Source organism: Erythrolamprus reginae, chromosome Z (assembly GCF_031021105.1).
Source record: "Erythrolamprus reginae isolate rEryReg1 chromosome Z, rEryReg1.hap1, whole genome shotgun sequence".
Classification (NCBI taxonomy): Eukaryota; Metazoa; Chordata; class Lepidosauria; order Squamata; family Dipsadidae; genus Erythrolamprus; species Erythrolamprus reginae.
This window is the reverse complement of record NC_091963.1, coordinates 95555714-95581254: the sequence shown is the minus strand read 5'-3', so window position 1 is coordinate 95581254 and position 25541 is coordinate 95555714. Positions and strand designations below refer to the sequence as shown.

Genomic DNA, 25541 nt, shown 5'->3' with positions numbered 1-25541 from the left:
GCACAGCACTTATTCAAGTCTCCTTTGTTCAGAGAATCACCAGGATGGCTTTCCATCAAGGATAATTACTTCTAAGGTACAATTTTTCAATAGTTTAGTATAGAAATAGTGGATGGAATTATGTACAGAAATTACAGAGCACCAGAATAATTAACTCATATGTTTCTCACAGTATGAACTATTTAAAGAAGGCTTGTTTTTGTAGGTCTTCAAAACTGTTGTAAGATTGCCGGGGGGGGGTAGGAGGGGGTGTCCTTTGCTGGTTTTACTCAAAACAAAAAGTCATAAGCAGTATTCTGGTGCAACAGTATTTATAACATCCAGATAGTAGCACATGTTTTACTGAGATAGAATGTACCTTCACAGTAATGCAAAAGATATAATCAAGATATACCAACTTTTCTGTTAAGTCTGATAAAATTGGTCTTCAAATGGGACGTTCCTGCTATCTCAGAATTACATGTCTCCTTTCCACTTGATGTAATTTTGTTCCCATTTTGTATTCTTAGGGAATTTTCCTAAAAGAATTATCATTAGGCAGTGAAGTCCACTTTTATGATTTGAAAACTGTATTCAAAGCTTGGAGCAGTTGTTCTTATAATTCTGATCTTTGTCAACATTCAGTGGAAACCAATTAGTTTCCATAATAAGAATATGTTTCTTCAGAAAGTAGGAATCCATCTGAGAGCTAAACAGCTACAGATAACATGACATAAAGGCATGTCAACAATAGTGGGATGTACCAGTATGATAGACTGCTTGCTGGGTATCTATAATAATACTAATACTAAAAATAATTTATTAGATTTGTATGCCGCCCCTCTCCGAGGACTCATCTATAAGTAATTTAGATATTATATTCCAATTTTGAAATCAATATAATTAGAAAGACTTGATGACTTCTAGAAAGAAACAGCAATTCTTTCATGAACTGTGGTGGAAAGAAGGTAAGAAATCCTCAATCAAAAGTTTATAGATATCTCTTTGTGTGTATTATTGCTATTATTTTGTGTGAGAATATCTCACCTAGGATTTAAATAAATTGTGTATTTTGGAATCATTACATGCAAATATTTGTTAGACATAGGAGTAATTTCTAGTACCTCTAAGATCTTGGGAGCTTTATGTATATGTAAATACAGATGCAAACACATATAAAGTGTCTCTGCGTATATATATTTCTAGTAGTACTGAAAATTTAAATCCTAAATCAGAAACTGGGAAAAATACTCACCTGAATTGCTCAATAATTTACTTTTTACAAGACAATTTCTGACTTGTTTCTCAAGATCTGAAATCTATGTCCTGGGGCCATTTAATAAATCAGGCAGTATTTTTCTTATTTTTTTATTAATTAGGAGTGCAACATGTGGCAAAGTACAAAGGTGTAGATCACAAAATTCTTGTGATTCTGCTATAGTAGTCTTTTGTTCTAAAATGTATACAATTTCCCAAATTTGCCAAGCCAGATTAGATATGAAAACTGTATGGGAATATCTTATTCCTGCATTTGGCTCTTCTAATTCTGGTCCATTAGATAAAGGAGCCAGAAAACAAATGCCAGATAATTGTTACTGACCACGGGAATTGGAAGGATCCATCTGATTCAATTCTGATTGATCCAATAGTTCAAAATCATCTCCTTCAGCATCTGTATCCAGCTCTGAGCTGGAGGTCCGAAGGAAGGCCTTGGCACTTCGCTGCTGTCTATTGCTATGCACAGCAACTGACTGGGAAGTTCCTGACAAGGCTAGCTGAATCATTCCCCTGGTTACAAAACCAGCTAAGTCATCTGTCAGATTGTGCATTAATGGATTCTGACTCAGGAGGAATTCTGAAGTCACTGCTTCCGGTTTATGAGATTGTTGTTTCTGTTCCTGGGCCTGGTTACGGGGAGAAAGACTTGGAATACCAATGCTGGTGTCATCCTCATCATCTAGGCCTGTTGTATCAGGGTTGATAGAAGGGAAATCTGGAAGATCTCGAGCAAAAGATTCCTCTGGATCACTGTGGCCATCAAAGTCTAAAGAGAATTTTAATGGGTAATTAAATTAAAGATATTGAGTTCTGAAAGGTTCTTGTTCAATAAATTAAAAAATCATATTACTCAGTTGATCCTAGCACTTATATAAGTGTCACTCCTCAACATCCAATTTAAGTGCAAACATTTTTAGAGCAGCTCTAACATGTTTTTATACTGGATAGTTTGGTTTTTGTTTTGTTTTGCCTTTTTATCCCAATGGACCTCCAAAACAATTTAAGTGATATTTAATGTCAAATGCATCTGACATGTTTTCCATACATCTACATACCCTCAGAACCTTCTGTCAATGGTGTCTGGCCCCGGGATAAATTGAAGGTTCCGTTCTCAGTATAAGACACTTCTGCATCAGAATGCTCAGAGTCAGAGAAAGCCAGTTCTTTGGCAACCACAGCATCATCCAACTTGGGGGAGAGGGAAAAAGGTTTGAATACTTTTGAGAAAGACAATTTTACACAGTTATTCCTGTCATCCTTTTTTTAAAAAAATGTTATGTTGATTCATTTTGATTGCTGGGAACCACTCAATTATTGGGTGGCAAAATAAAAATTATACATATTGTGTATGTATATTATATTTCTTTTCGTAGATTTTCACGGGTACAGGTATGAAGGTCTTGGTTTATATATATAGTTATATAAACTATGCCAATTTTTAGAAAACTGTAAATAATTCTATTTCTCTTCAATAGTTTACTTGAAGAGTTCAGAGCATCAAAAATTAGCATATTTTAAAAAACCCTACTCACGATGAAATGTAAATATTATGTACTAACAATTGATTTATATAAATTAATCATAAATAAAAATTTCTCAAGAAGTATTTAGATGTTATATTAAGGGAATCATATTACAGAATCCAGTTATGCGGAAGTATAAAAAAATATTGAAAATAAGCAACTACCATAATGGCTCTGCATACTTTTATTTTTTGTTGATTTGTTGTATGTCTTATTGAATAACTTTTATTTAATGAAGTTTTTAAAATTGGTTTTTATGGTAATAATAAAATATTCACACAACACATAACAATGTACTCAATGCTCAAAGTGGCCACCTCCAAACAACATTTATACCCCTCCACCAAGATGGGGGCATATTTTCTATATACCATTTTAACTTAAGAGCAATATATCTATTTACATATTATAAAGTAATTCAAACTTATTCTTTGTATCTTGGTCTCGAATTCTACTAACCACATATCCTCTTACCTTGTCCCTTCGTCCCATCAATTCCCACAGATTAGTTTCATTGGCCAAATTCATCCTCTTATCCATAATCTCAAACTTAATATGATCTACCATGTACCGATACCAATTTGGTATTGTCCATTTTGTTACATCGTTCCAGCCTAGGACTATTACCACCTGAACGCTTTCTATCGCTGCTTCTTTTATTTCTCTAAATTCTCCCATCTCATTCCTTTTGACTAATACTGCCATTCCCCTTGTAATTGTCCATCGTATATTTAGCATCCTATTAATATCTTCTTGCACTTCTTTCCAAAATTTCTGCACTACTGGACAGTCCCAAATCATATGCATAAACACCCCCTTATCTTGACATCCCTGCCAACAAGTATTTTTAACATTCTGCTGAAAGTATGCAAGTTGAGCAGGTGAGTGATACTACTTATGTAGTATTTTCCTTCTCATTTCTCTAACCCTTATATTCTTGATTTTCGTTATATTTTCCACTATATTCTTCATCTCTTGCACATCTACTTGTAATTCACTTTGCCACCATTTAGTCAATCCTTGGATCACACACACGTCTGCTTGCAATCTTATATATATTACTTGCTTGCGTCTTGGTGCCATCACTTTTTTCTCTTATTATTTTCTCTAACACCATCTCCTTCCTTAGTGGGGCTTGAATAACTTTTAATAAAAGCAAATGGTTATACGTTTGGTCTGCTTCTCTGTGTTCTGTTGAAATGTGGCCTGCAGCAGGCATCCCCAATCTCTGGGCCACGCAAGCAGCAGGTGAGCCTACAGCTTCAATTGCACCCGTGAAACTATCCCCTTCCCCCTATTGCCAGTCCATGGAGCCAGAAAAGTTGGGGACTCACTGGCCTATAGGAAATAAAAACAAAAGTGCTGGCATTGGTGAAAATCTAACTATCCAAGGAAGAGTTTGTACCTGAGATGCAATTTTGACAGAACAATGTGTTCTGTCCCAGCATCGAGCTCCCCAAAATAAGATGTACACCATCAGATTTTGTACTAAAAGTTTTACTACTAACAAAAGTCTTAGCAGTTTGAGTCTTTTAAAAAAGAGAGTAAAATCTAACAAAGGCTTCACCATGCTAATTATATCTTAGCAGCTGACCAGAGTCCCAAGAATAGGTTAACACAATAGTAATTACTAGACTGTAGCAAAGTTATGTATCATAGACTTGCAAAGGTTGGCTGAAAGCCCGGAGCTAATGAATGCAGACAAGAATATAGTTCTTTTAAAACTCAAGTCAGAGACAAGAGTTGCAACAAGATTCTGTAACTAACTGCGTTGTCCTCTGCACCAAAGCACTGCATGACTCCTTCTTAGATAACCTGAAGGCGTGGCCCAGTAGCCAGCAGTGCTACTCATGAGGAAGCCTCCTCCTGAGTAACCACTCTTGCCTTTTATAGGCCCTGCGAATCCTAGCATCAAGAAGAAGATTCTCCTCTTTTCCTGAGTCACTCATCTCAGGAGATGCGGAAGACCTTGGTTGGTCTTCAGCCTCTGACATTATGTCCTCTTCACTGTCAGTCTCGGGTGTCAGGAACACAGGTCATTTGTACCGTGCCTCCACTCTCCAAGTCCTCTGGATCCATTGCTAATTGCACAGGACACGAACAGGGCACAACACTAATCCAATAGTATCATTTTTAAAAAACTCACCTCTGTAATAAATAATCATTTATAGATACTTCATACTTCAAATCATGAAAACACTCCCCAATGCACTCTGTCTACAAATTTCAACACTATGCTACTCTTTACCAAAGTCTGTGCTACTTTTACCTTAGGACAAAAAGCAGCAAGCTCTTCTTCACTGTCACTCTGATCAGGTTTAGCAGGATGCTCCCTCCAAATGTGGTGACGTGCTAAAATGAAATTAGAGATTGATCTAGACAGAAGTAAATTGAAGAAAGGACCAAACAAGGATATTTACAGAATAAGATTCCAAAATTTGAACATCTACTAGAAATGCCCCCCCCCCCCCAAAAGCTACTTAGGATAGGAAAAGGTTTGTGAATATTCCATAAGCATATTTAATAATTTCATCCCAAACACATAAAAGAATGATGAAAGAGTGTCACTCACACTGTCTTTCCTTATGTTTGGACATCATATAGCCACGAACACTGAAGTCTAACCGTTGTACAGCTGGCTGTAGTTTAGTATACAGATGTTGACTCAGGTTATGGTATACAGCAAGTGGCCACAATAAGAAAGAAAGCACTGGAGAAAAAGAGTGATTAGAAAACTACTATTCTATAAACACCTCCAAGTAATATTTTGGAACAAGTGGTTAAAAAGATAACTTGCTATAATGAACATTTTATCATACATTACGGTAAATTCAAATTGGGTATGGTTAAGTCATTTTTTGACCCTGTATTTTAAATGTTTATAAATCATTTTTCCCCTTTATAAGAAAAGTATTGTAGTATCCAGTCATCCCCTTGATACTCACTTATAAAATAGGCAAGACAGACACCAGGGATGTAGTATCCTAAGACAGCCAAAAATGTAAGGACACCACAAGCTAAAAGGCAGAACTGCAAAAACAAAACAAAACCTTGAAATCAGTTTGTGTTAGGCAAACTGGCTATGACTCAATATAATTGTAGATGTATTTGGACTGCTGCCAACAAACTGCTTTTTCAGAAGTGGTATCAAACTGAAATTATATATTTGCCAATGTTGGAGCATGGCAGATGTATCAATTTCAGTTGCCTTCAACATATAAGCAATGGGGACGTAATCAGGGCAATTCTAGGATGTTGATTGAAAACTGCATCAAATAAAAATGGGATATGCTATATTCTCTATTTTTGTACCTCCTTATTTTTCCAATTTCCCTTTTCCAATTTCCCTGTTATATAAATTATATAGCAAAGATACAGGTACATTACATTCTTATGCAGAAATATTCAAAACCCTCATTTGCTTTGGGGTAGTTTTCCCCGATCCCACAATGGTTGCTACTACTACTTTGGATTGCTTCTCACCTTGCCAGGATTTTGCTTTCTGAAACTCAGCAGGTTTCTCATGAAGCTGTCTCCTGTGACCCATCCTTTGGCCAAAAAGTGGCATAGTTCAGGAACACTCAAAAGTCGAGGATGGATAAAGCCCCAGCTGAAAAAAATTAGATTAAAATCATATCAAAAACCAAACTATTCATTGTAAAATACAAATAAACTGAGCAGAGTTTTCAAATAGCCACATTTAACTTACAAAGTTCATTAATATTTGTAATGTACATATACAGATAAAAGCTAAAGTGCTATTTGTCCTGCTCAACTCCATAACAACAATAGAACTTTTACTGTGGTATACTGACCTCCAATCTTATGAATAAAATGTCATCTGCCTTTTCATTAAAATTCATAGAAGTTTCAGCAGAGAAAATATTTTTTGAGTTAAGAATCTGTTACTGCAGTAACAGATTTTAACAAGTGGCATTTTTGCAAATAAATTCATGGAACTTAATAATTTTTTTTTTGAATACTGTATTTTTCAGAATATAAGACCAAAAGACGGAGGAAATATCGGCATCGGTGCATCTTATACACCAAATGCAGCCATTTTTTGCTGTCCCAAAGCTTCATCTTCACATCCCATTTTTGGAAAGAGGGTCTGGAAAGCCTGCAGAGAGTTCCTGGGTGCCTGGGGCATGGAAAAAATGGGCGTTTTTGGGGGGGGGGGGAAAGGGCTGGTTTTTGCCCTCTTTTTCATACAAAAAGGAGTCAAAGGATCTGGGGAAACTGAAGAAAGTTCCTGGGGAGTGGGGGGAAGCAAAATGCCTCCATTTTTATGAAAAGCGGGTGAAAAATAGCCTGTTTTTTGCAAAAACATGGCCTTTTTTTTGCCATCCCCCAGCACTCAGGAACTCCCTGCAGGCTCCCCAGAACCTTTGCCCACCCAACTGTTGTGAAAAAATGGGCCAAAAATTGTCTACTTTTTGCAAAAACGGCTGTTTTTAACTTCTAATTACCTCATCTATCATGACTGGAGGAGAAATTATGGGAGTTGAAGTCCACTAATCTTAAAGATGGCAAGTTTGAAGACCCCTGGGTTAGGGATTAGGGGTGCAAGGATCTTCAAACTTGGCAAGTTTAAGACTTGTGGACTTCAACTCCCATTCCTGAACTAGCATGACTGGAGGAGGAATTCTGGGAGTTAAAATCCACTAGTCTTAAAGCTGTCAAATTTGAAGTTTTAATAAAATGTACATGATTGTAAAAAGCATTCTGCTACACTGGTATTTTATTAAATGATATACTGCTACACCATTTCGTTCAGAATACTTTTTTCTTGTTTTCCACCTCTAAAATCTAGGTGCGTCTTATACTCCGAAAAATGCGGTAGTTTGGACATGAGCCAAATAATCCATCTTTGGAGATAGTTCTAGTTTGCATTTGAAAGAGATAATTAATTTCCAATAAACAATTTTGACTATGTACTCAGATCAATTAAAAAGCAGCAAAAAAGATTCCGCACCCACAAACTTTCATTATTTCATTTCAAGAAAACTGGATATTTTATTATGGAATATTAAGCTTACACCTAAACTAATACACGTTTTTTGACTTGGATATAGAAAAGATGCCATGAGTTCTTATTTTTAGAAATAAGATGTCTGTTCCTAAACCAGTATTTAAATGTCTTTTGCTGCTAATTATAATAAATCTTTACAGCTATGCAAGCCATATACAGATAGTCCTCAACTTACAACAGTTCACTTAATGACTGTTTAAAATTACAATGCCACTGAAAAGTGTGACATGATCATTCTTCAACCTGCAGCAGCCTCATAGTCATGGGATTTACATCAAGATGCTTGGCAACTGACTCACACATATGACAGTTGTAGCATCCCTGGCCATATGATTCCCCTTTGCAACTTTCTGACAAACAAAGTCAATGGGGAAACCAGATTCACTTAACAACCATGTTACTAATTTAACAACTGCAGTGATTCACTTAATCAATGTGGCAAGAAAAGTCCTAAAGGCCACTGGGAAAAATTCACTTATCAAATTTATCACCAACATAATTTTGGGGGTCAATTATAGTCATAAGTTGAGGACTACCGGTACAGACAATAAAAATACATAATTAAGGTGACTTGATTTTTCATACCTTTCATTATCTAGTTGATCAGGAGTTACTGCTAAAACATTAAAGATACAGTCAGGATTAGTTGTGAAAATAATGCCTGGAAATATATTAAGCTGAACAAATAAAACATAAGTTGACATGGCATTTTATTACTGATGGTCATGAATTGAAAGAATGGACATGGTGGCTTGTCAACTGTTTAAGAAACTCAATTACATACCCTCCTTTCCTTTTTTTCTGCAGTTATTTAGGAAAATAATGCAAATTCCTTTATCATATATCATTACACTAGACTGATAATAGGGCATTATGAAAATACAGATTTCAGTTAATATCCAGACCCACCTACTATCCTTCAATCAACAAGTACCAGGTTGACTGGTACCTGGGTCTTTACCAGTTGAAAATATGGGGAAGTTAAATAGTCCTTTTATAGTTGTTCATTTTATACTTGTCACAGGGGTGGGTTCCATTTAAAAAAAACAACTACCACTCTGTGGGCGTGGCTTAATTTTGTAGGTGTGGCTTTATTTGTGGCAATGGCTTAACGGCCATGTGAATAAGTAGGAGTGGCTTGATGGTCATGTGACTGGGTGGGAGTCAGGGGTGGGTTCTGAATTTTTTTTGCTATCGGTACTGTGGGTGTGGCTTATTTTGTGAGCGTGGCTTGATGGTCGTGTAATGAAGGGCACACACATTTATAACCAGTTACACCATCCCACACAGTCATGTGACTGAGGTTTTCTATGATTTTTGCCAGTTCCCAACAATTTCTTCTGGTCTCCGGTTAAAAATGCCCATGGTGGAAAATGGACTTATTTAACAACCAGTGTGTCGCTTAATAACCATGGTGTTTGCTTAACCCAGGAGTCTGCAGCTTTAAACACTCAAAAGAGCCATTTTTCTTTTAAACAGGTATTTTTCCGTCTTTCTCCCCATCTCTCTTCTCTGTAATATATCTTTCTCATCTCCTCTTACTCATCTCTTTCTTTCTCGCCCCCTCTCATCTCTTTCCCTCTCTCATCTTTCTTCCTTTCTATCATGTTTCTCTCTTTCCCCTCTCATTCTCTCCCTCCATCATTTTCTCATTTCTCTTTTCCTCCTTTTTCCTCTACCTCATCTTTCACGCACACACACAGACACACAAACAAACAAACAGATACTCTCCTGCACCAGGAACACGGCAGCAGGGACAGCGGGGACTCCTCTCACTACCGCCACTGCAGTGAGGTGAGTAGCCGGCTGTGCTGCGCAGGAGGTGCAGCTCTTTGCATCCAGCGGCTACAGCAGCCGTTCCTCTCCGTTCCACTCCTTCCTGAGCTGACACGAAGGTGTGTTAGCTGGTGTTGAGCTGCCCGTGAAGGAGGCAGAATCGTAAAAAAGCAGCCAGTTGCAGCAGTGCAGAGAAAATATTTGGAGCAGCCGCTCGGCCCTGTGGAGGCTTGAGTATTCTCGGGGCAGAGACAAGATTGCGTGAGGAGAGGGAGAAGAGGGCAGTGGTGGCTGTTATCATTGAGGATAGAGTGCCACACAGAAAGGGGAGCACAGAGGAACGCCACCCTCTTCTCCCTCTCGGCTGCTGGGCAATCTTGTGTGAAGGGAAGGGTAGATTTATCAAAGGAATAAAAATGATTTTACTGCACCCCTTTGACTAATGCCTAGAGAAGGAGACGTTGCTTGATATTTTCCCTCCACCCCTGGGCACCCCAAGGCCAACTGGGTGGCTTGGTGGAGACGCAGCTGCTGCTATGGGCTGAGAGCACCACCGCCGCTGCTTGCCCTTGCCTGCTCCTTTTCTTTCTTTGGGTTGGCCCAAAGTCATCCAAGTCAATGCCTAAGGTGCACTAAACCTCATTCCACATCTTCCAAAGCTCTCTGCTTGTTTGGCTGTTTGTCAATAATTCTCCCCTCCAGTCACTCATTCACTCATCCACCTCATGGCAAGGCAGATGGGCGCTTGTATAGATACCGCCGGTAGATATCACTGGTATAGATACCGCTGGTATCTCTCTTTCTTGTCTCCCACTGCCTCTATGCATTAAGAAAGCCAAGCAGTTGCAGGAAGAGCATGGACCTCCTGATGCAAGAAGAAGCTGCCAGTGATGGCCTCACTTCGGAGGAGCCTCAGTTTACTCATGAGCACCACTGGCCTTTCACCCTGCCTTTCCTGGCCAATGTTGCTTGTGAGCAAACTGCAGCTAAGATCTCCTGTGTGCTTCCCTCGCGGACCAGGCAGCCAGGCGAAACATGAAAGCGGAGTTCCAGAGAGTGATTGGTGTGCGGAGCTCTCGGGGCCCTGGGAAAGTGCAGGCTTTCTGGATGGGACTTAAACTGTTTCTCTGTGCCTGGCTTTCCGGATGGGTCCCCAAAGCTCTGTGCTGCAAAAGACTCTCTCTCCCAGGAAAAAGCAGCAGTGGGAAGAAGCAGCAACTGCTGACCTGGAGAGCATATGATGGAGCCCCCTACGTGTTCTCCGGTGACCTGTTTTCTTTCCCCTGCTCTTGTCTTTTGCAGCACAGTGCTTTGGGGACCTATCCGGAAAGCCAGGCAAAGAGAAACAGCCAGGTTAAAGGCCAGTACTTTCAGCATCCATGAGGACCAATGCCTGCAGCAGTTTTGGAGCTTCTTAAGGAGGCTGTAGCCATGAGTTTTCAAGCCTGGGCTGCTTGAAGTGAAAAGCTATTGCAATAGCCCAGGCTGGAAAATGCATGGATGTGGCTGAGGAGCAGTATTCCCACTTAACAAGCTCCAAATCTACTCCAAGCATTGATTCCTCATGGTCCTTCCCCTTTGCCACCAAGAAGGTAAGATCACAAGCCCAGTGGAGATGGTGGGGAATCCACAGCAAGTTATGAGAGGTATAATGCGACTGCAACTTTACCTGTAAGCAGGAGGCAGCAGCTCAGTTGGGGTGCAGGGCAGCACCACATGGGAACTGGGAAGGCAGATTAGGCGGTAAGGAGTGAGTGAGTGGGTGGCCCGGGGGAGAAATAAAAAATTCAATTTTTAAAAAAAGATGGCACGCCCATCAATTGGCACTGATTGATCTTGTTTGGTGATGTCATTGTGACAGCACCAGTGGGTCACCACTGCTACTCTATCACTTTTGAAAAATACTGTTGGCCTACAATAAATGTCAATAATTTTTTAGGAAGAAATCATCTAAACTTCTATTACACTTGAATCTTTCTAAGGAACTTAGAGCAATTGTTTGTGCTTAGATAATTTAGTGGCAGAGATAGGATTGAAGGCATATGGACAAGTATATACAATACACTAAATCATAATGCAGTTTTTTGGCTTTCACTTGGTATATTCTGTGAAATGTGAATTGTAGTTTGTAGCCAATGGCTTTTCAATAATTATGGTTTATTTAATAAAAGGTTAAAAAAACATGTGTCTATAGGCAGGTACCTCAACAAATTATCTTATTGTGTTCTATGGAACCAAAAATTTAAATCTTGATTTCCTAACTCCACATTAATATATGCCTGTTTCTTCAACTGGTGCCTCCAGATGACTAGCATGCTCTATCAGGGCTGCATATTTTTTCTTAGGCTGAGAGCTGCACATGGTTTTTGAATGGCATGTTGCCATTTAATTTAACAATGTTTATTTTAATTAAATCTAAATCTGATAATTCCCCAGTAATAATTACAACATTTTTTCTTTTTATTACATACAAATTACTACTCGATAACAGGTTTTGATCCACATTTTGGGGGAAGTGAATGTGTAAAAAGCATTTTCTATATTATATTACCCTCTATGTATTCAGGCATTTAAAAATCAATAGTGCTATTTCTTGCATCCAATATTAATATATTTTTGGATTGAAACTATTCTGATTTTCTTCTTAAAGTTGGCTTTCTGTAACTGTAACAGACTTATTTTTCTCACTTGATATTGTTGTGTACAGACTAGCAGTGTAAGCAATTCTTTCTTGTACAACTTGACAGAAGCAAACAAATATATTTTCTGATATCAGAGAACCTTGAGTAATTCCAAAAATCTCATTTATCTTCAGTCACAGATTCTGAGCCTGGTAATCATATAATTATAGTAGATGAGAAATTATCAATGAGATATAGTTATCAAAAGGAAAATGAGCATACCTTTTATTTTAGACCAGATTCTATTCTTCCACTGATCTAAACATACTATTAGTATTAGGGTGAATGTAATTAAAAATATCAGATGAAGAGAAGTCAGGGCAAAAAACCTAAAGGAAAATAAATGCAGTTAGTGCAACACTGGGTTGTTGTTGTTGTGAGGGTGGATTATTATACAAAAATAACACAAAAACTTACCTGGGCCACCAAACAGAAATCAGGATAAATAATGTCATTGTTACCAACTCTAAATTGTCGGAGAGCAGAAGATATTGAACAGAAATAACCCAAAGAGCTTATAAAATTTCTCTTTTACTTTCCATAGTTTTCTATCAACCAAATTTCTAATTAAGGTTTAATCCAGATTTGAATGCTATAACATGAAACTCCAACTCTAGTTAAAATAGCTCTTTAAGAATGAATTACACAAGACCATACCTTTGCTAAATTGGGTGGTTTGCATAATTTTTTTCAATTAGCTTTTTTTTAAAACTTAAGATATTTTTCATTCAGTGTTTTGGCTTAACAAGAAGACTGATGATGATTTTAGATCATAGGTGTCAAAACTCCTGGAGTCACATTGCTGTCACATGAATCACATTTTCCCCCTTCATGGAGCTGAGGTGGGTGTGGCTTGCACAAGACAGATCAAGTCTGTGGACTCCAGTTTAACACCCCTGATTTAGATAAACCTGAAAGCACATTAATGACTTTCATATGGTGTACAATGAATTTTCTTCTCTTTGGGATCAACATGGATACATTTACTTTTGGCTTAAACATTTCTTCTGTTTCTGTAGTTTTTTTTAAACTGTAAAATCTTTTAATAAAAATTTTAAAACTATAACTTAGAATTATCAATTTGATATTGTATAATTGATTATGAAAGAACATTGTATCAATGTATAATGTTGCATTAAGGATGATTTTTCAATAAAAGCTAAAGATTAACTGAAAAATATTCTCATTGCTGGAATCAGAATTACTGACAATTCTTTTTAAAGAAGTAATTATTTTAAAGCCAAATTTAAACTGAGAGAGAGTATCACTCAACAGTGGTTATCAAATGACACATCAGCACGTTTTATGAAAAAATAATTGAAAACATGCTTGTTCCTCAATGAATAGGAGTTATATCTTCAATTCTTTGCCAAATATAATTAGCGTTATTCTGATGGAACTGCATCCACTTATTGCAACAATTTGAATTTCCATGACATTAACGGAAAAAAATTATTCAAAGAATTCAAATTTCCATCTATAACAATGATTTTATCATATGTTCGGGATCGCCTTCTGCCGCACGAATCTCAGCGACCGATTAGGTCCCACAGGGTGGACCTTCTCCGGGTCCCTTCGACGAAACAATGTCATCTGGCGGGACTCAGGGGAAGAGCCTTCTCTGTGGTGGCCCCGACCCTCTGCAATCAACTCCCCCCCAGAGATCAGGACTGACTCCTTGCCTTTCGCAAACTCCTTAAAACCCACCTTTGCCGTCAGGCATGGGGAAATTGATTCCCCTGGGCCGTTCCGTTTTATGTATGGTTTGTCTGGGATGTATGACTGTTTTTTATATTAAGGGTTTTAACTGTTTTTTAAAAAATCATTGCATTTGTACTGTGTTTTGCTGTTTTGAGCTGCTTCGAGTCTCCCGAGAGGGGCGGCATATAAATCTAATAAATCTAATCTAATCTAATTTATTTTTTATCTTCCTTGTAGAATGAACATGCCTTGGAATGTTTTCTTTCTCAATAAATACAGAAAATAACATCACAAATAAAATACAATCCAATGGCACATTTTCAGAAAAAAAACCTTTCTGCTGCAGTGACAAGACCAAACTTCAAAAACGTCTTAAAGTTCTCAGTGTGATAAATATTCCACCTCCCTGACCTCAACCTCTGTTCCATTATTATCATCTTATATATTTGTTTCATAATTCAGTTGTTCAAGAAGTAAAAGCTGCAGCTCCCTTTGGGTTGAAGTAGAACATGTCTGACTTTTTGGAAGTAGGAAATAACCCAGCAAGATCATTCCTCTAGAACAGGAGTGTCAAACTTGCAGCCCATGGGCCGGATGCATCACGTGCTGGCCACCCCTCACCCCGGTTTAGTAAGGGGAGGAGAGTTGCAATATGTCAAATGATGATATGAGTTTGACACCCCTGCTCTAGAACAACTCATCTGGATGTACAGTCAGTTACATCATGGAATCAGATCTGCCTGGGGAAGAACATGGTTTTCTCAGTGATGAGAATCAACAGAAAAAACATAAAGAAAATCTATAAAAATACCTAATGTTCAAATGATACTGCTAAAAAGAATGGAAAACCTCTGAATTACTCTAATTACTGATCTTGCTGCACTATGAACTTATGACATCCTCTTTCTAAAACAGCATTCTAACAAATCCATTTAGTTTATAAATAATTCTAATTTAGATTTAGCCAATGCTCCCTTTAATTTATATACATTTTCAGCAAAAAGCAAAACTTTATGAACTCAATATGGTTTAATTTGTCTAACAGGCCATTTAATTGCAATGGTTTATACAGGTTTCTCTTGGTAAGTATGCATTAAAACAGTGACCTGTTTACACAAATACTTTCACTTCAAATAAGCACCACCTCCCCGCCCCCAAATAACAGCAATAGACAAGGTAACTAAAGCTTTTTAGATCCAGGATAAGTTTTTTTGTGGTTTATTTTCCTATTCCCTTTCAATTAGATATAATGGATTAATCTTTTGCACTCCTAATTATGTGGGGCTTTTCAATCAGATCTGTTGTGAGCAAAACACTGTGAATGAGATCTTACATCCTCTATATACAACATCAACATTGCCCTGCTTTTTTAGAGGAGAATAATTGCTTTATTGTACCTTTCCCCCATTTCCAATTTGTCCCATTGATACAAAGCCCAGTGGTGTGTGTGTGTTTATGTACTAATAAAGGAGAATATTTGTAACTCAGGGTTGCAAGAACACATAGCATAGCATTATGACATTTCATAGTGCTTTTACAGCCCTCTCTAAGCAGTTTACAGAAATAGGATATTGCCCTCAACAATCTGGGTCTTCATTTTACCCACCTCAGAAGGATGGAAGGCTGAGTCAATCTTGAGTGGTGGTAAGATTTGAACTGCTGAACTACAGCTAGCAGTTAGCTGAAGCTGCCTGCAGTGCTGCACTCTAACCACTGCACCACCCTGACTCAATTCAGTGTACCATGGATCTCTTATTGTACCTTCCCCCAACCCACAATTTCCAATTTCTCCCATTGGTACAAAGCCCAGCACTCTCTCTCTCTCTGTGTATATGTGTGTGTGTGTGTGGGTACTAAGAAAGAATATTTGTATCTCACGATTGAAGAAAACAATCAATTCAGATTGTTCACCAAGGACCCCTTAATTGTATCTTCCCCCCCTGATTTCCAATTTCTTCCACTGGTACAATAGAGCCCAGAACTCTCTCTCTCTCTCTATGTGTGTGTGTGTACTAATAAATGGGTTCCAAGGGTTGCAAGAAAAACAAGCAATTCAGAGAGCACAAGGACCCCTTAATTGTACCCCCCCCCCATTTCCAATTTCTTCCATTGGTACAATAAAGCCCAGCACTCTCTCTCTCTATGTGTGCGTGTACTAATAAATGGGTTACAAGGGTTGCAAGAAAAACAAGCAATCCAGGGAGCACCAAGAACCCCTTTATTGTACCTTTCTCCCGATTTCCAATTTTTTCCATTGGTACAATAAAGCCCTGTGTGTGTATGTAAAGGGGTTGCAAGAAATCATGCAATTCAGAGCACCAAGGACCCCTTATGTACGGTATGCATAGTATGCCATCCTGCCAAGCCCCTAACCAGAGACTTTCACCCTCGGTCCCGAAACGGGTTGTTCCCCTTCCTCCGTGGCCAGAAATCCCTCATTTCCCCACCCCCGTATCCTCCTTTGTAAGGTTTCTCACCCGAATACTGCATGAGCGACAACCCAGCCAAGAGCGCTCCTTGCTGGCTTCTCCCAGGTGAGCGTGTCCTGTATAGTTGTCAGGAACGGTTCGTAAGGCCCGAGGTGGGTCCTCAAGAAGGCGCTTAAGGCGCACACTCGCTGCTCCCGCTCCGAGGACGGGGCCTGGGCATCAGTAACAAGGCCTCCGCCGCCGCCGCCGCCGTGGTTAGTGCCACTACTACTGCCGGCAGCCCGCCCTGCTACTTCCGCGGCTGCCATTCTTCCTTCGCCCAGCATCACCGAGTAACCGGTGAAAGACAGGGTAGGATTACCATTCTTCGTCACTAACCGTTCCTGTCGCCACCGCAATAGCTGGAAGGCAGCCGCTACCCTATAAATTTACGCACACTCCCACGTGTCCTCCTAATAAAGCACAGGAAGTGACAGTGTTTGAGACGCCATCTTGTTGTACGGAAAAGTCGAAGGCCCCATGCTTTTGTTGTAATTGCTTCAGCGCATGCGTGTTGATAAAAGACAAAATAAAGACTAGGATAGTGCTAGGAGATAGGTGAAGGAGCGTCAGTGCGATTAGCAACGGCTTTTTTTTTTTTTAGGAAAGCGGGAACCACTCAGGGAAAGACCGTTGTTAACTCCGGAAGAAGAGGATTCGGCTTTTAATTTGCACTCACTATGCCGCGGGAGATTATTACTCTGCAGCTGGGGCAGTGTGGCAACCAAAGTAAGGCCAAGAGAAAAGACCTATGGGTGTGTGTGTGTGTGTTGTGTAGCAGTGGACTCATCTTGTTTGAAAGAGGGGAGATCGTCCCTCGAAGGAGAAGAAACTGCCGCCCAATATATATGTCACATGTTTTTTGCTGAAATTTTAAAATTAAGGGATGGCACCATTTCGGCCTATATATATATTTTAAATAGAACTTTAAATTTTGTTCTGCCCCGGGGCAAAACGGTAATTGAGATAATTCCAGGTTTCTAAAGTATAGGAAATGGCATAAGAACCATGCCAAAGATAATGCTATCATATGTGAATATGTGAAATTCTTAATAAAACTCACATCTCACCATTGCCTCTTGAAATCATTGCACTCTGACTAGGGTACAAGAAAAGTGCCTATTTTTGTACTTGTTTTTACAGTTGGATTTGAATTTTGGAAACAGCTTTGCGCTGAACATGGTATTAGCCCTGAAGGTATTGTAGAGGAGTTTGCCACTGAAGGCACTGATCGTAAGGATGTCTTTTTCTATCAGGTAAAGTATTTTTCTTCCTTCCATTCCTATCATAGGGTTTGTGGGTTGTGCAAGGGGTTGAAAGAGCATTGATTATTAAAACATAATCCAGAACTGATCTCAATTTATTCATGTTTTCTTTACTTTTAATAGTTTTAGGAAAGTTATCCAATTGGGGTGGGTAAATAAACTTTTGGTTAAAAAAGACTTAAGATTTAAAAAGACAGATTATAATTGGTAAATATATTTATGCACCAAAAACTTTGGAAACTATTGTTTCTGCAAGAGGTAAAAAATGTTTACCTTTTGTGTATATTTGAGGTTGATCGCACAAGCCACTGTATGTGTATAAACTAGAGTAGATGTAAACCGTTCTATTAAATAAATAATGATTTTTTTTTTAAAAAAAATATTTTTAGGAGGCAGTTAACTGTCATACTATTGAGCAGAGCCTAGTTTCAAGCAGTGTGCCACAAGAGTCTGTTCTGGGTCCTATTCTTTTTAATATCTTTGTGAGTGACACAGGGGAAGGTTTGGTGGGGAAGGTTTGCCTATTTGCTGATGACTCTAAAATGTGCAATAGAGTTGATATTCCTGGAGGCATCTGTAATAGGGCAAATGATTTAGCTTTACTAGATAAGTGGTCAAATCAATGGAAACTGCAGTTTAATGTTTCCAAATATAAAATAATGCATTTGGGCAAAATGAATCCTCAACCTGAGTACTGTATTGGCAGTTCTGTGTTAGCAAAAACTTCAGAAGAGAAGGATTTAGGGATAGTGATTTCTGAAAGTCTCAAAATGGGTGAACAGTGCGGTCAGGGAAAGCAAGTAGAATGCTTGGCTGCATAGCTAGAGGTATAACAAGCAGGAAGAGGGAGATTGTGATTCCGCTGTACAGATCACATTTGGAATACTGTGTTCAGTTTTGGAGGCCTCACCTACAAAAAGATATTGATAAAATTGAATGGGTCCAAAGACGGGCTAAAAAAATGGTGGAAGATCTTAAGCATAAAACTTATCAGGAAAGACTTAATGAACTCAATCTGTATAGTCTGGAGGACAGAAGGGAAAAGAGGGACATAATCAAAACATATGAATATGTTAAAGGATTTAAGGTTCAGGAGGGAAATGTTTTTAATAGGAAAGTGAACACAAGAACAAGGGGGCACAATCTGAGGTTAGTCGGGGGAAAGATCAGAAGCAACGTGAGAAAATATTATTTTACTGAAAGAGTAATAGATGCTTGGAACAAACTTCCAGCAGACATGGTTGGTAAATCCACAGTAACTGAATGTAAAAATGCCTGGGATAAACATACCGTATATCCATCCTAAGATAAAATACCGGAAATAGTATAATGGCAGACTAGATGGACCATGAGGTCTTTTTCTGCCATCAGTCTTCTATGTTTCTATGTTTCTATTGTGCTGTTTCTTCCTGAAAATCTGTCAAGAATTTGGGACAAGAATACCAAAATAAGCCATGATAAAGCTTTGAGATATCATCATCTGATCATAGATTGTGATGGCATTATGAACTTGTAGACATTTAATATACTGTATATGCATATATACTGTACTTAGCTGTGGTACCAAAGACAAGAACATCATTGTATTTTATTGCTGGTCACATGTAACTATTTTCATTTGGGTACAGATAGTCTTCAACTTACACTACAAATGAGCCCAAAATTTCTGTTAAGCAAGACAGTTGTTAAGTAAGTTTTGAACTCTCTTGCAAATTGAAAGACAAAAAGGACAAGTGCAAAAAATGGAAAGAAGGATACATAATTAAAGCAGAATGTCAGCTATAGTCCAAACTTGCAAAGATATAAAGTAGGAAAGCTAAGGCTCAGAATTAATGTAGGCTTGGAACAAATGTAAGAAATAATAATAATAAAATTTCTTTCAATGTGTGTAAAAAGAAAAAGTAAAGGAAGTGATTGGTTCACTAATGGGAGGAGATAGCAAGGAAGTGACAAGCAGGGGGAAGAAAGTAGAACTGCTTAATTGGTACTGTCTGTTTTTACACAAAAGGGAAAAAACCGTCTAACCTATCAAGAACAGTACTGTAAAAAACAACATTAGGAACGTTAGGAATATGTCGAAACACAAGAAAATGGTAAGAACATTTTCCCGCTCTAGACCCGTTCAAATCACCAGGATCAGATGGATAACATCCCAGAGTTCTGAAGGGGTTGGGAGATGTGATCTGAAAAGAATGGAACCATGTTTTTCAAAGGTCTGAAACACAGGAGAACTACCAGATAATGGAATAGAGTTGCTGTTCCCATCTTCAAAAAAGGGAAAAATGAATCTAGGAAACTAGATCAATCAATTGACATCAATAATTGGGAAGATCCTGGAAAAGATAAATAGCGAACATCTAGAAGCAAACAAAGTTATACCTAGAATCCAACGGGGTTTGTCAAATGCAGATCATGTCAGACAAACCTTGTTGCATTATTTGAGAAAGTAATTACCGTATATACTCGAGTATAAGCCGACCCGAGTATAAGCCGAGGCACCAATTTTTGCCACAAAAACTGGGAAAACGTATTGACCCGAGTATAAGCCGAGGTTAGAAAATGCAGTGGCTACTGGTAACTTATAAAAATGGAAAACAATAAAATTACATTAATTGAGACATGTTTTAGAATATTTATTTTAAAGAAAACCAGTAAACTAGCTCTGTAAATTTATAAGAGGGTAAACAAATTAACAATATTAACAATAAATTAAAAAGTAAAAAAAGTAGCTCGATCAGGAACAAAGCTAAAACCTAAGAGTTAAAATCCTTCAAAACTGGATTCCTTCTCATCATTAATTGGATTTACATTATTGTTCTGTTTTTATATATGCTGTGAGCCACCCTGAGTCCTTGGAGAAGGATTGCATACAAATCCAATTAAATAAATAAACAAACAAACAAACAAATAAATAAGTGTATCCAAAGAAGAGCTTCAGCATTAGCTGCTGTGAGGTTATCAGCATAGAAAACCAAATAGATAGATAGATAGATAGATAGATAGATAGATAGATAGATAGATATAGATAGATAGATAGAAAGATAGATAGACAGACAGACAGACAGAAAAATAGATAGATAGATAGATAGATAGATAGAAATAGATACAGATAGATAGATAGATAGATAGATAGATAGATATAGATAGAAAGATAGACAGACAGACAGACAGATAGATAGATAGAAATAGATACAGATAGATAGATAGATAGATAGATAGATAGATAGATATAAATAGATAGATAGAAAGAAAGAAAGAAAAATAGATAGATAGAAAAATAGATAGATAGAAAGATAGAAAAATAGATAGATAGAAATAGATACAGATAGATAGATGATAGATAGATAGATAGATAGATAGACAGATAGATATAAATAGAAAGATAGATAGACAGACAGACAGATAGAAAAATAGATAGATAGAAAGATAGACAGATAGAAAAAGAATTCCTGTCTAGCTCTGCCTCATAATACATTATTAGATCCTATCCAAGCAAGGACAGCAACTACCACAAAATACCATTTTTTAAACAGTTTAAATCCTTTCAAAGGAGGGGGAGGAGAATCTGACAGCAGGGGGCCTTTTTAATCTGACTAAAGGCAATGCAGAGAGAGTAAGGAATACTCACCATTACTTTTTTCCCCTCGGTTGGAGCAAATGGCTGCCTCATTTGCTTGAGCTAGGGAGAGGAACTACGGCATGCGAGAGGAGACAAAAGCTGGTGCCTCCTCGCTCTGGCTCAAGCAATGGCGCCCTCGTGTGGTGACTTTGTTAATGACCCGAGTATAAGCCGAGGCTGTGTTTTTCAGCCCATTTTCTGGACTGAAAAACTCGGCTTATACTCGAGTATATACGGTACATTAGTGGACTAGCAAAAATGTTATGGATTTCAGTAAGGCATTGACAAAGTATACCATAACCTAATATTTGATAAAGTTGAAAAATAGTAGGATTAGACAATCATCGGATGGATTCATAACTAACTGATCACTCAATGTGTAGTCCTTAATGAAACTATATCTACATGGGCGAAAAGCTTCAGTTTGATACCTCAAGGCCCAGTAGTCTTCAACATCTTCATACACAATACACAATTTAGATGAAGGATAGAAGGAGAACTCATCAGATTTGAAGATGATAGCAAACTATCATGAATAGCTAGAACTTTAGACACTAAGCTCAAGATCCAGAAGGATCTTGTCAGACCTGAACACTGGGCCCTATCTTACAAAATGCAATTAAGTGATGAGAAAAGTAAGATTATCCACTTAAGGCAAGAAAGATGCAATGCATATGTGTAACATAGATGGTACTTTCTCAATAGCAGTAATTGTGAGAGGTATCTAAGAGGTACAGTGCCATTTAAATATGAGTCAGCAGTGCTCTGCAGCGGCCTAAAAAGTCAATCATTTCTAAAGTGCATCAATAGAAGAATAGAATCAAGATCATGTGAAGGGTTGGTATTACTTTATAATGTATTGATAAGTCCACACTTGGAATACTGTATCCAGTTTCAGTCATTATGTTATCAAAATGATGTTGAGACTCTTGAAGGTGTAAAGAAAAACAAAGGACAGAAAAACAAAGAGATTAAGGGATTGGAAGCTAAAAAATGAAGAATGATTGCAAGAACTGAGAATATCTAGTCTAGCAATGTGAAAGAATGACATGATAGCAATCTTCCAATATCTAAGGGGCAAAGAAGAGGAAGTCAATGTAATCTTCCAAACACTTGAAGGCAGGACAAGAAGTAAGGGATGGACACACTCTTATCAAACAGAGATCCAACCTAAACTTAAAGAGAAATACTGTACAGTATAATGTCAGTGAGAACCATTAGTGGAACAGCTTGCTTTCAGAAGTTTTCATGCTGCATTGTGGAGATTTTTAAGAAGAGATTGGACAGTCATATGATCTTCTGCTTGGGCAAGAGTTTGGGATAGAAGACCTTGAAAGTCCCTTCTAACTCTGTAATTGTGTTATTCTCTAGGATAATTACAATACTAGAGTTAGCATTAGAAATACTTCACAATAACTTACCGTAGTGGTATTTTTAAATTAAGGAAATAAAGGCAGAATAATTCTGTATTTGAATTACAGGTTACCATTGTTGTATGTAAAGGAGTCCAGTAATTCCTATATTTTTAGGAAGAAGAATATCAAGTGGATAAAATAGGAAGGAAGGCACAAAAACAAGATTTAAGTGTGGATCATGACTAGCAGATGAAATTGATTAGAAGTGATATAGCCAACTTTTTTTATGATTGCTATATCAATAGATTGCATATGTCAAAACACCTAGCATTTTTAAAAACCTGATATTTTATTTATCTACTCAAAACCTTATATTATAAGCTAAAATATCTTGTGAAATTTTTATTTTTATTTTAGGATTTTCATGGGCTTAACTGACTTTAGGAGTATTATGGACTTTGTATTATTAACCCCTGGATTTATTTGACTGGAGGAGGATTAGGAAATTATGAGTTTTTATTTCCATAATTGTTCTTTATTACTTGTAATATGATACAGTAATTGATCCAGGATGATATGTTTCCAGTGTTTTACTGACTTCTGAGAAGCTCTTATATCAGAGGTGGATGGAACCCAGCAAGCATATCAGATGGCTATTAGTAATGGAGAACTAGTTTATTGGGTAGGAATCAATGATTTTTGTGGAGGATGTTAATTTCTAAGGAACATGGCTTTGGAAGCTTATATTTGTTTCATTGCATAAGCTGGTCTCTTTCTAAAGTTTGAGGACTTTGAGTTTAAATTCAGTTTTAGTGATCTTAATTAAAATATCTGAAGTGTTAAGTGTTCTGGTCAGTTTTTTCTGGATGGAAAAAAGGTTGCCAGGCTTTGTTCTCAGTTCTGTTTTCTCCAAAGTTATCCAGAGAGATCAAGAGTACTTTGAGAAGGGAAGACTGGAAAGTGATAGGATAACATGTCAGGGAGAAATCTATATGGTACAGAATGGTCATCTTAAACTAGAGTAAAACAGATTTTTTGCTAAATATTAGGAAAACAATTTAAATACTTTGCGGGTAGAATCCAATTTCTAGCAAAATAGAGAACTCTTCTAAATACAAGAATACCTTTTTAAAAATAATAATATTAAAACTAAAAGAAAAAGTAAGGAATCCAATTTTAGCAGCATCCCAGCACTTCAGTTAGTAAAGCTAGCACCCAAAAGCTTATTCATTACATATTCAGATCCCAATTTCAGGTTTCCAGAAATTATTTAATTATTGTATTTTTCGGTGTATATAAGACACACCTTTTTCCTCCCTAAATTAGGCTGATAATTAGGGTGCGTCTTATACACTGAATGTAGCTTCCTTTTCCCCCCCAGCCCTAACTAGTTGCTAACAATCTTCCCAGCTCTTACCTTGCAGGCTCTTTCATTGTTTCACTCTGTGAATAATGTTTTCAAGCCCTAAGTCTTTGCAGGGTTTCTTTCATTACTCTAACTTGCTCTGAGTAAGTTTCTTTCTAGCCCTAACTGGGTGTTCCCAGCTCTTACCACTTGCAAGCTCTTTCATTGTTAATCTCTGCCAAGAATGTATTCCAAACCCTGCCTTTGATTTTTTTAATTCTCTATTTGCTCCAAATGTTTCTTTCCAGCCCTAACCAGGTGTTAAATTGTGTATGAAGATGTTGAAGACAACTGGGCCTTGGGGTATCAAATTTAGATGTTCATTTCAATTTTCATTTCATTGTGTGCAGAAATGTTCACACTTGTTTCCAAGTGAAAAAAGCTTTCAAAAAGACCAAATATAAGTACCTAAAATGAACAATTTGTGGTCTGGGTCAAATAGACCCGGGAACAGAACTTTAGAATGTGTTTTTGAGCAGAACACCAGGGTTAAAAGAAAAGAAACTGTTGGAAAGCTAGCTGCCCCCAGCCAAACTCACACTCCAGCCAATCCCAGGTGCGTAGCCTTCTTCAGATCTTCCTCAGCTGGACTTGGCTTCCCGCTGGGGGCTGCTATGTCTTCAGAGCCTGGAGCTGTCATGCGGTTGCAGAGCAATGACAGCTCTAAGTCCAGTTAAGAGCAGAAGGGTGTGTGAATCTGAACCATGGGGTGGGTGGGTATGGGGGCGGAGAGAGAACCAGGAGGAGAGCTGAGTCTGGCATGACTGATGGAGGAATTCTGGGAGTTGAAGTCCACACGTCTTAAAGTTGCAAGTTGGAAGACCCCTAAGTTAGAGGTTAGGAGTGCAAGAGTCTTCAAATCTGGCAAGTCTTAAGGCTTGTGGACTTCAACTCCCATTTCTGAGCTAGAATGACTGGGAATTGAAGTCCACAAGTCTTGAAATTGCCAAGTTTGAAGTTTTTAAAAGACATGGTTGTAAAAAGTATTCTGATACAGTGGAATTTTATTAAACAATATAATACTACACCATTTGGTTCAGAATGCTTTTTCCCTTGTTTTCCTCCTCTAAAATCTAGGTGTGTCTTATAAACTGGTGTGTCTTATATACTGAAAAATACGGTATTTAATATTGTTTTTATTCCTTTTCCTTCTTTTCTAGTGAATTATTTAATATTCACTAGATATTCAATCTCTGGTACAGTAGAAAGCATATATAAACACAAAGGCTGGTGCTATTATGTCTTCAATATTATATAGAAGAAAATGTATCACAATAGTACTGCTAAGCTTAAAAATTTTACACAACCTAAAATATGCAATCTGGCTTCTTCACTGCCATAAAATAATCACTTCTTGTCTGTCACCTATTCTTCTCCTTCTTCTCCTTCTTCTCCTTCTTCTTCTTCTTCTTCTTCTTCTTCTTCTTCTTCTTCTTCTTCTTCTTCTTCTCCTCCTCCT

At 37.7% G+C, this 25541-nt stretch overlaps 2 protein-coding genes across 3 annotated transcripts in view; one reads left to right on the top strand and one right to left on the bottom strand.

Moving 5' to 3' along the window:
* Positions 1 to 1333: 1333 nt before the first annotated feature.
* Positions 1334 to 16972, bottom strand: RETREG3 (reticulophagy regulator family member 3). Of its 2 annotated transcripts, none has more exons than XM_070728031.1 (9): positions 16448 to 16972; positions 12492 to 12598; positions 8398 to 8428; positions 6264 to 6390; positions 5726 to 5810; positions 5353 to 5490; positions 5050 to 5132; positions 2313 to 2445; positions 1334 to 2023 (listed from the first exon to the last, which is right to left on the bottom strand). In XM_070728031.1, the coding sequence occupies exons 1-9, from the start codon at positions 16723 to 16725 to the stop codon at positions 1572 to 1574; spliced, it is 1434 nt and encodes a 477-aa protein (XP_070584132.1). In that variant the 5' UTR covers positions 16726 to 16972; the 3' UTR covers positions 1334 to 1571. The 2 variants fall into 2 exon arrangements, with proteins under 2 accessions (XP_070584132.1, XP_070584134.1); XM_070728033.1 differs by having other exon boundaries at positions 8398 to 8425; positions 16448 to 16943.
* The window catches only part of TUBG1 (tubulin gamma 1), a 28298-nt gene continuing 19639 nt past the window's right edge, over positions 16883 to 25541 (top strand). The window contains exons 1-2 of the mRNA XM_070728034.1: positions 16883 to 17167; positions 17582 to 17694. Coding sequence (XP_070584135.1) covers positions 17119 to 17167; positions 17582 to 17694 — 162 coding nt within the window. The 5' untranslated portion in view covers positions 16883 to 17118. The remainder of the gene's footprint in view (positions 17168 to 17581; positions 17695 to 25541) is intronic.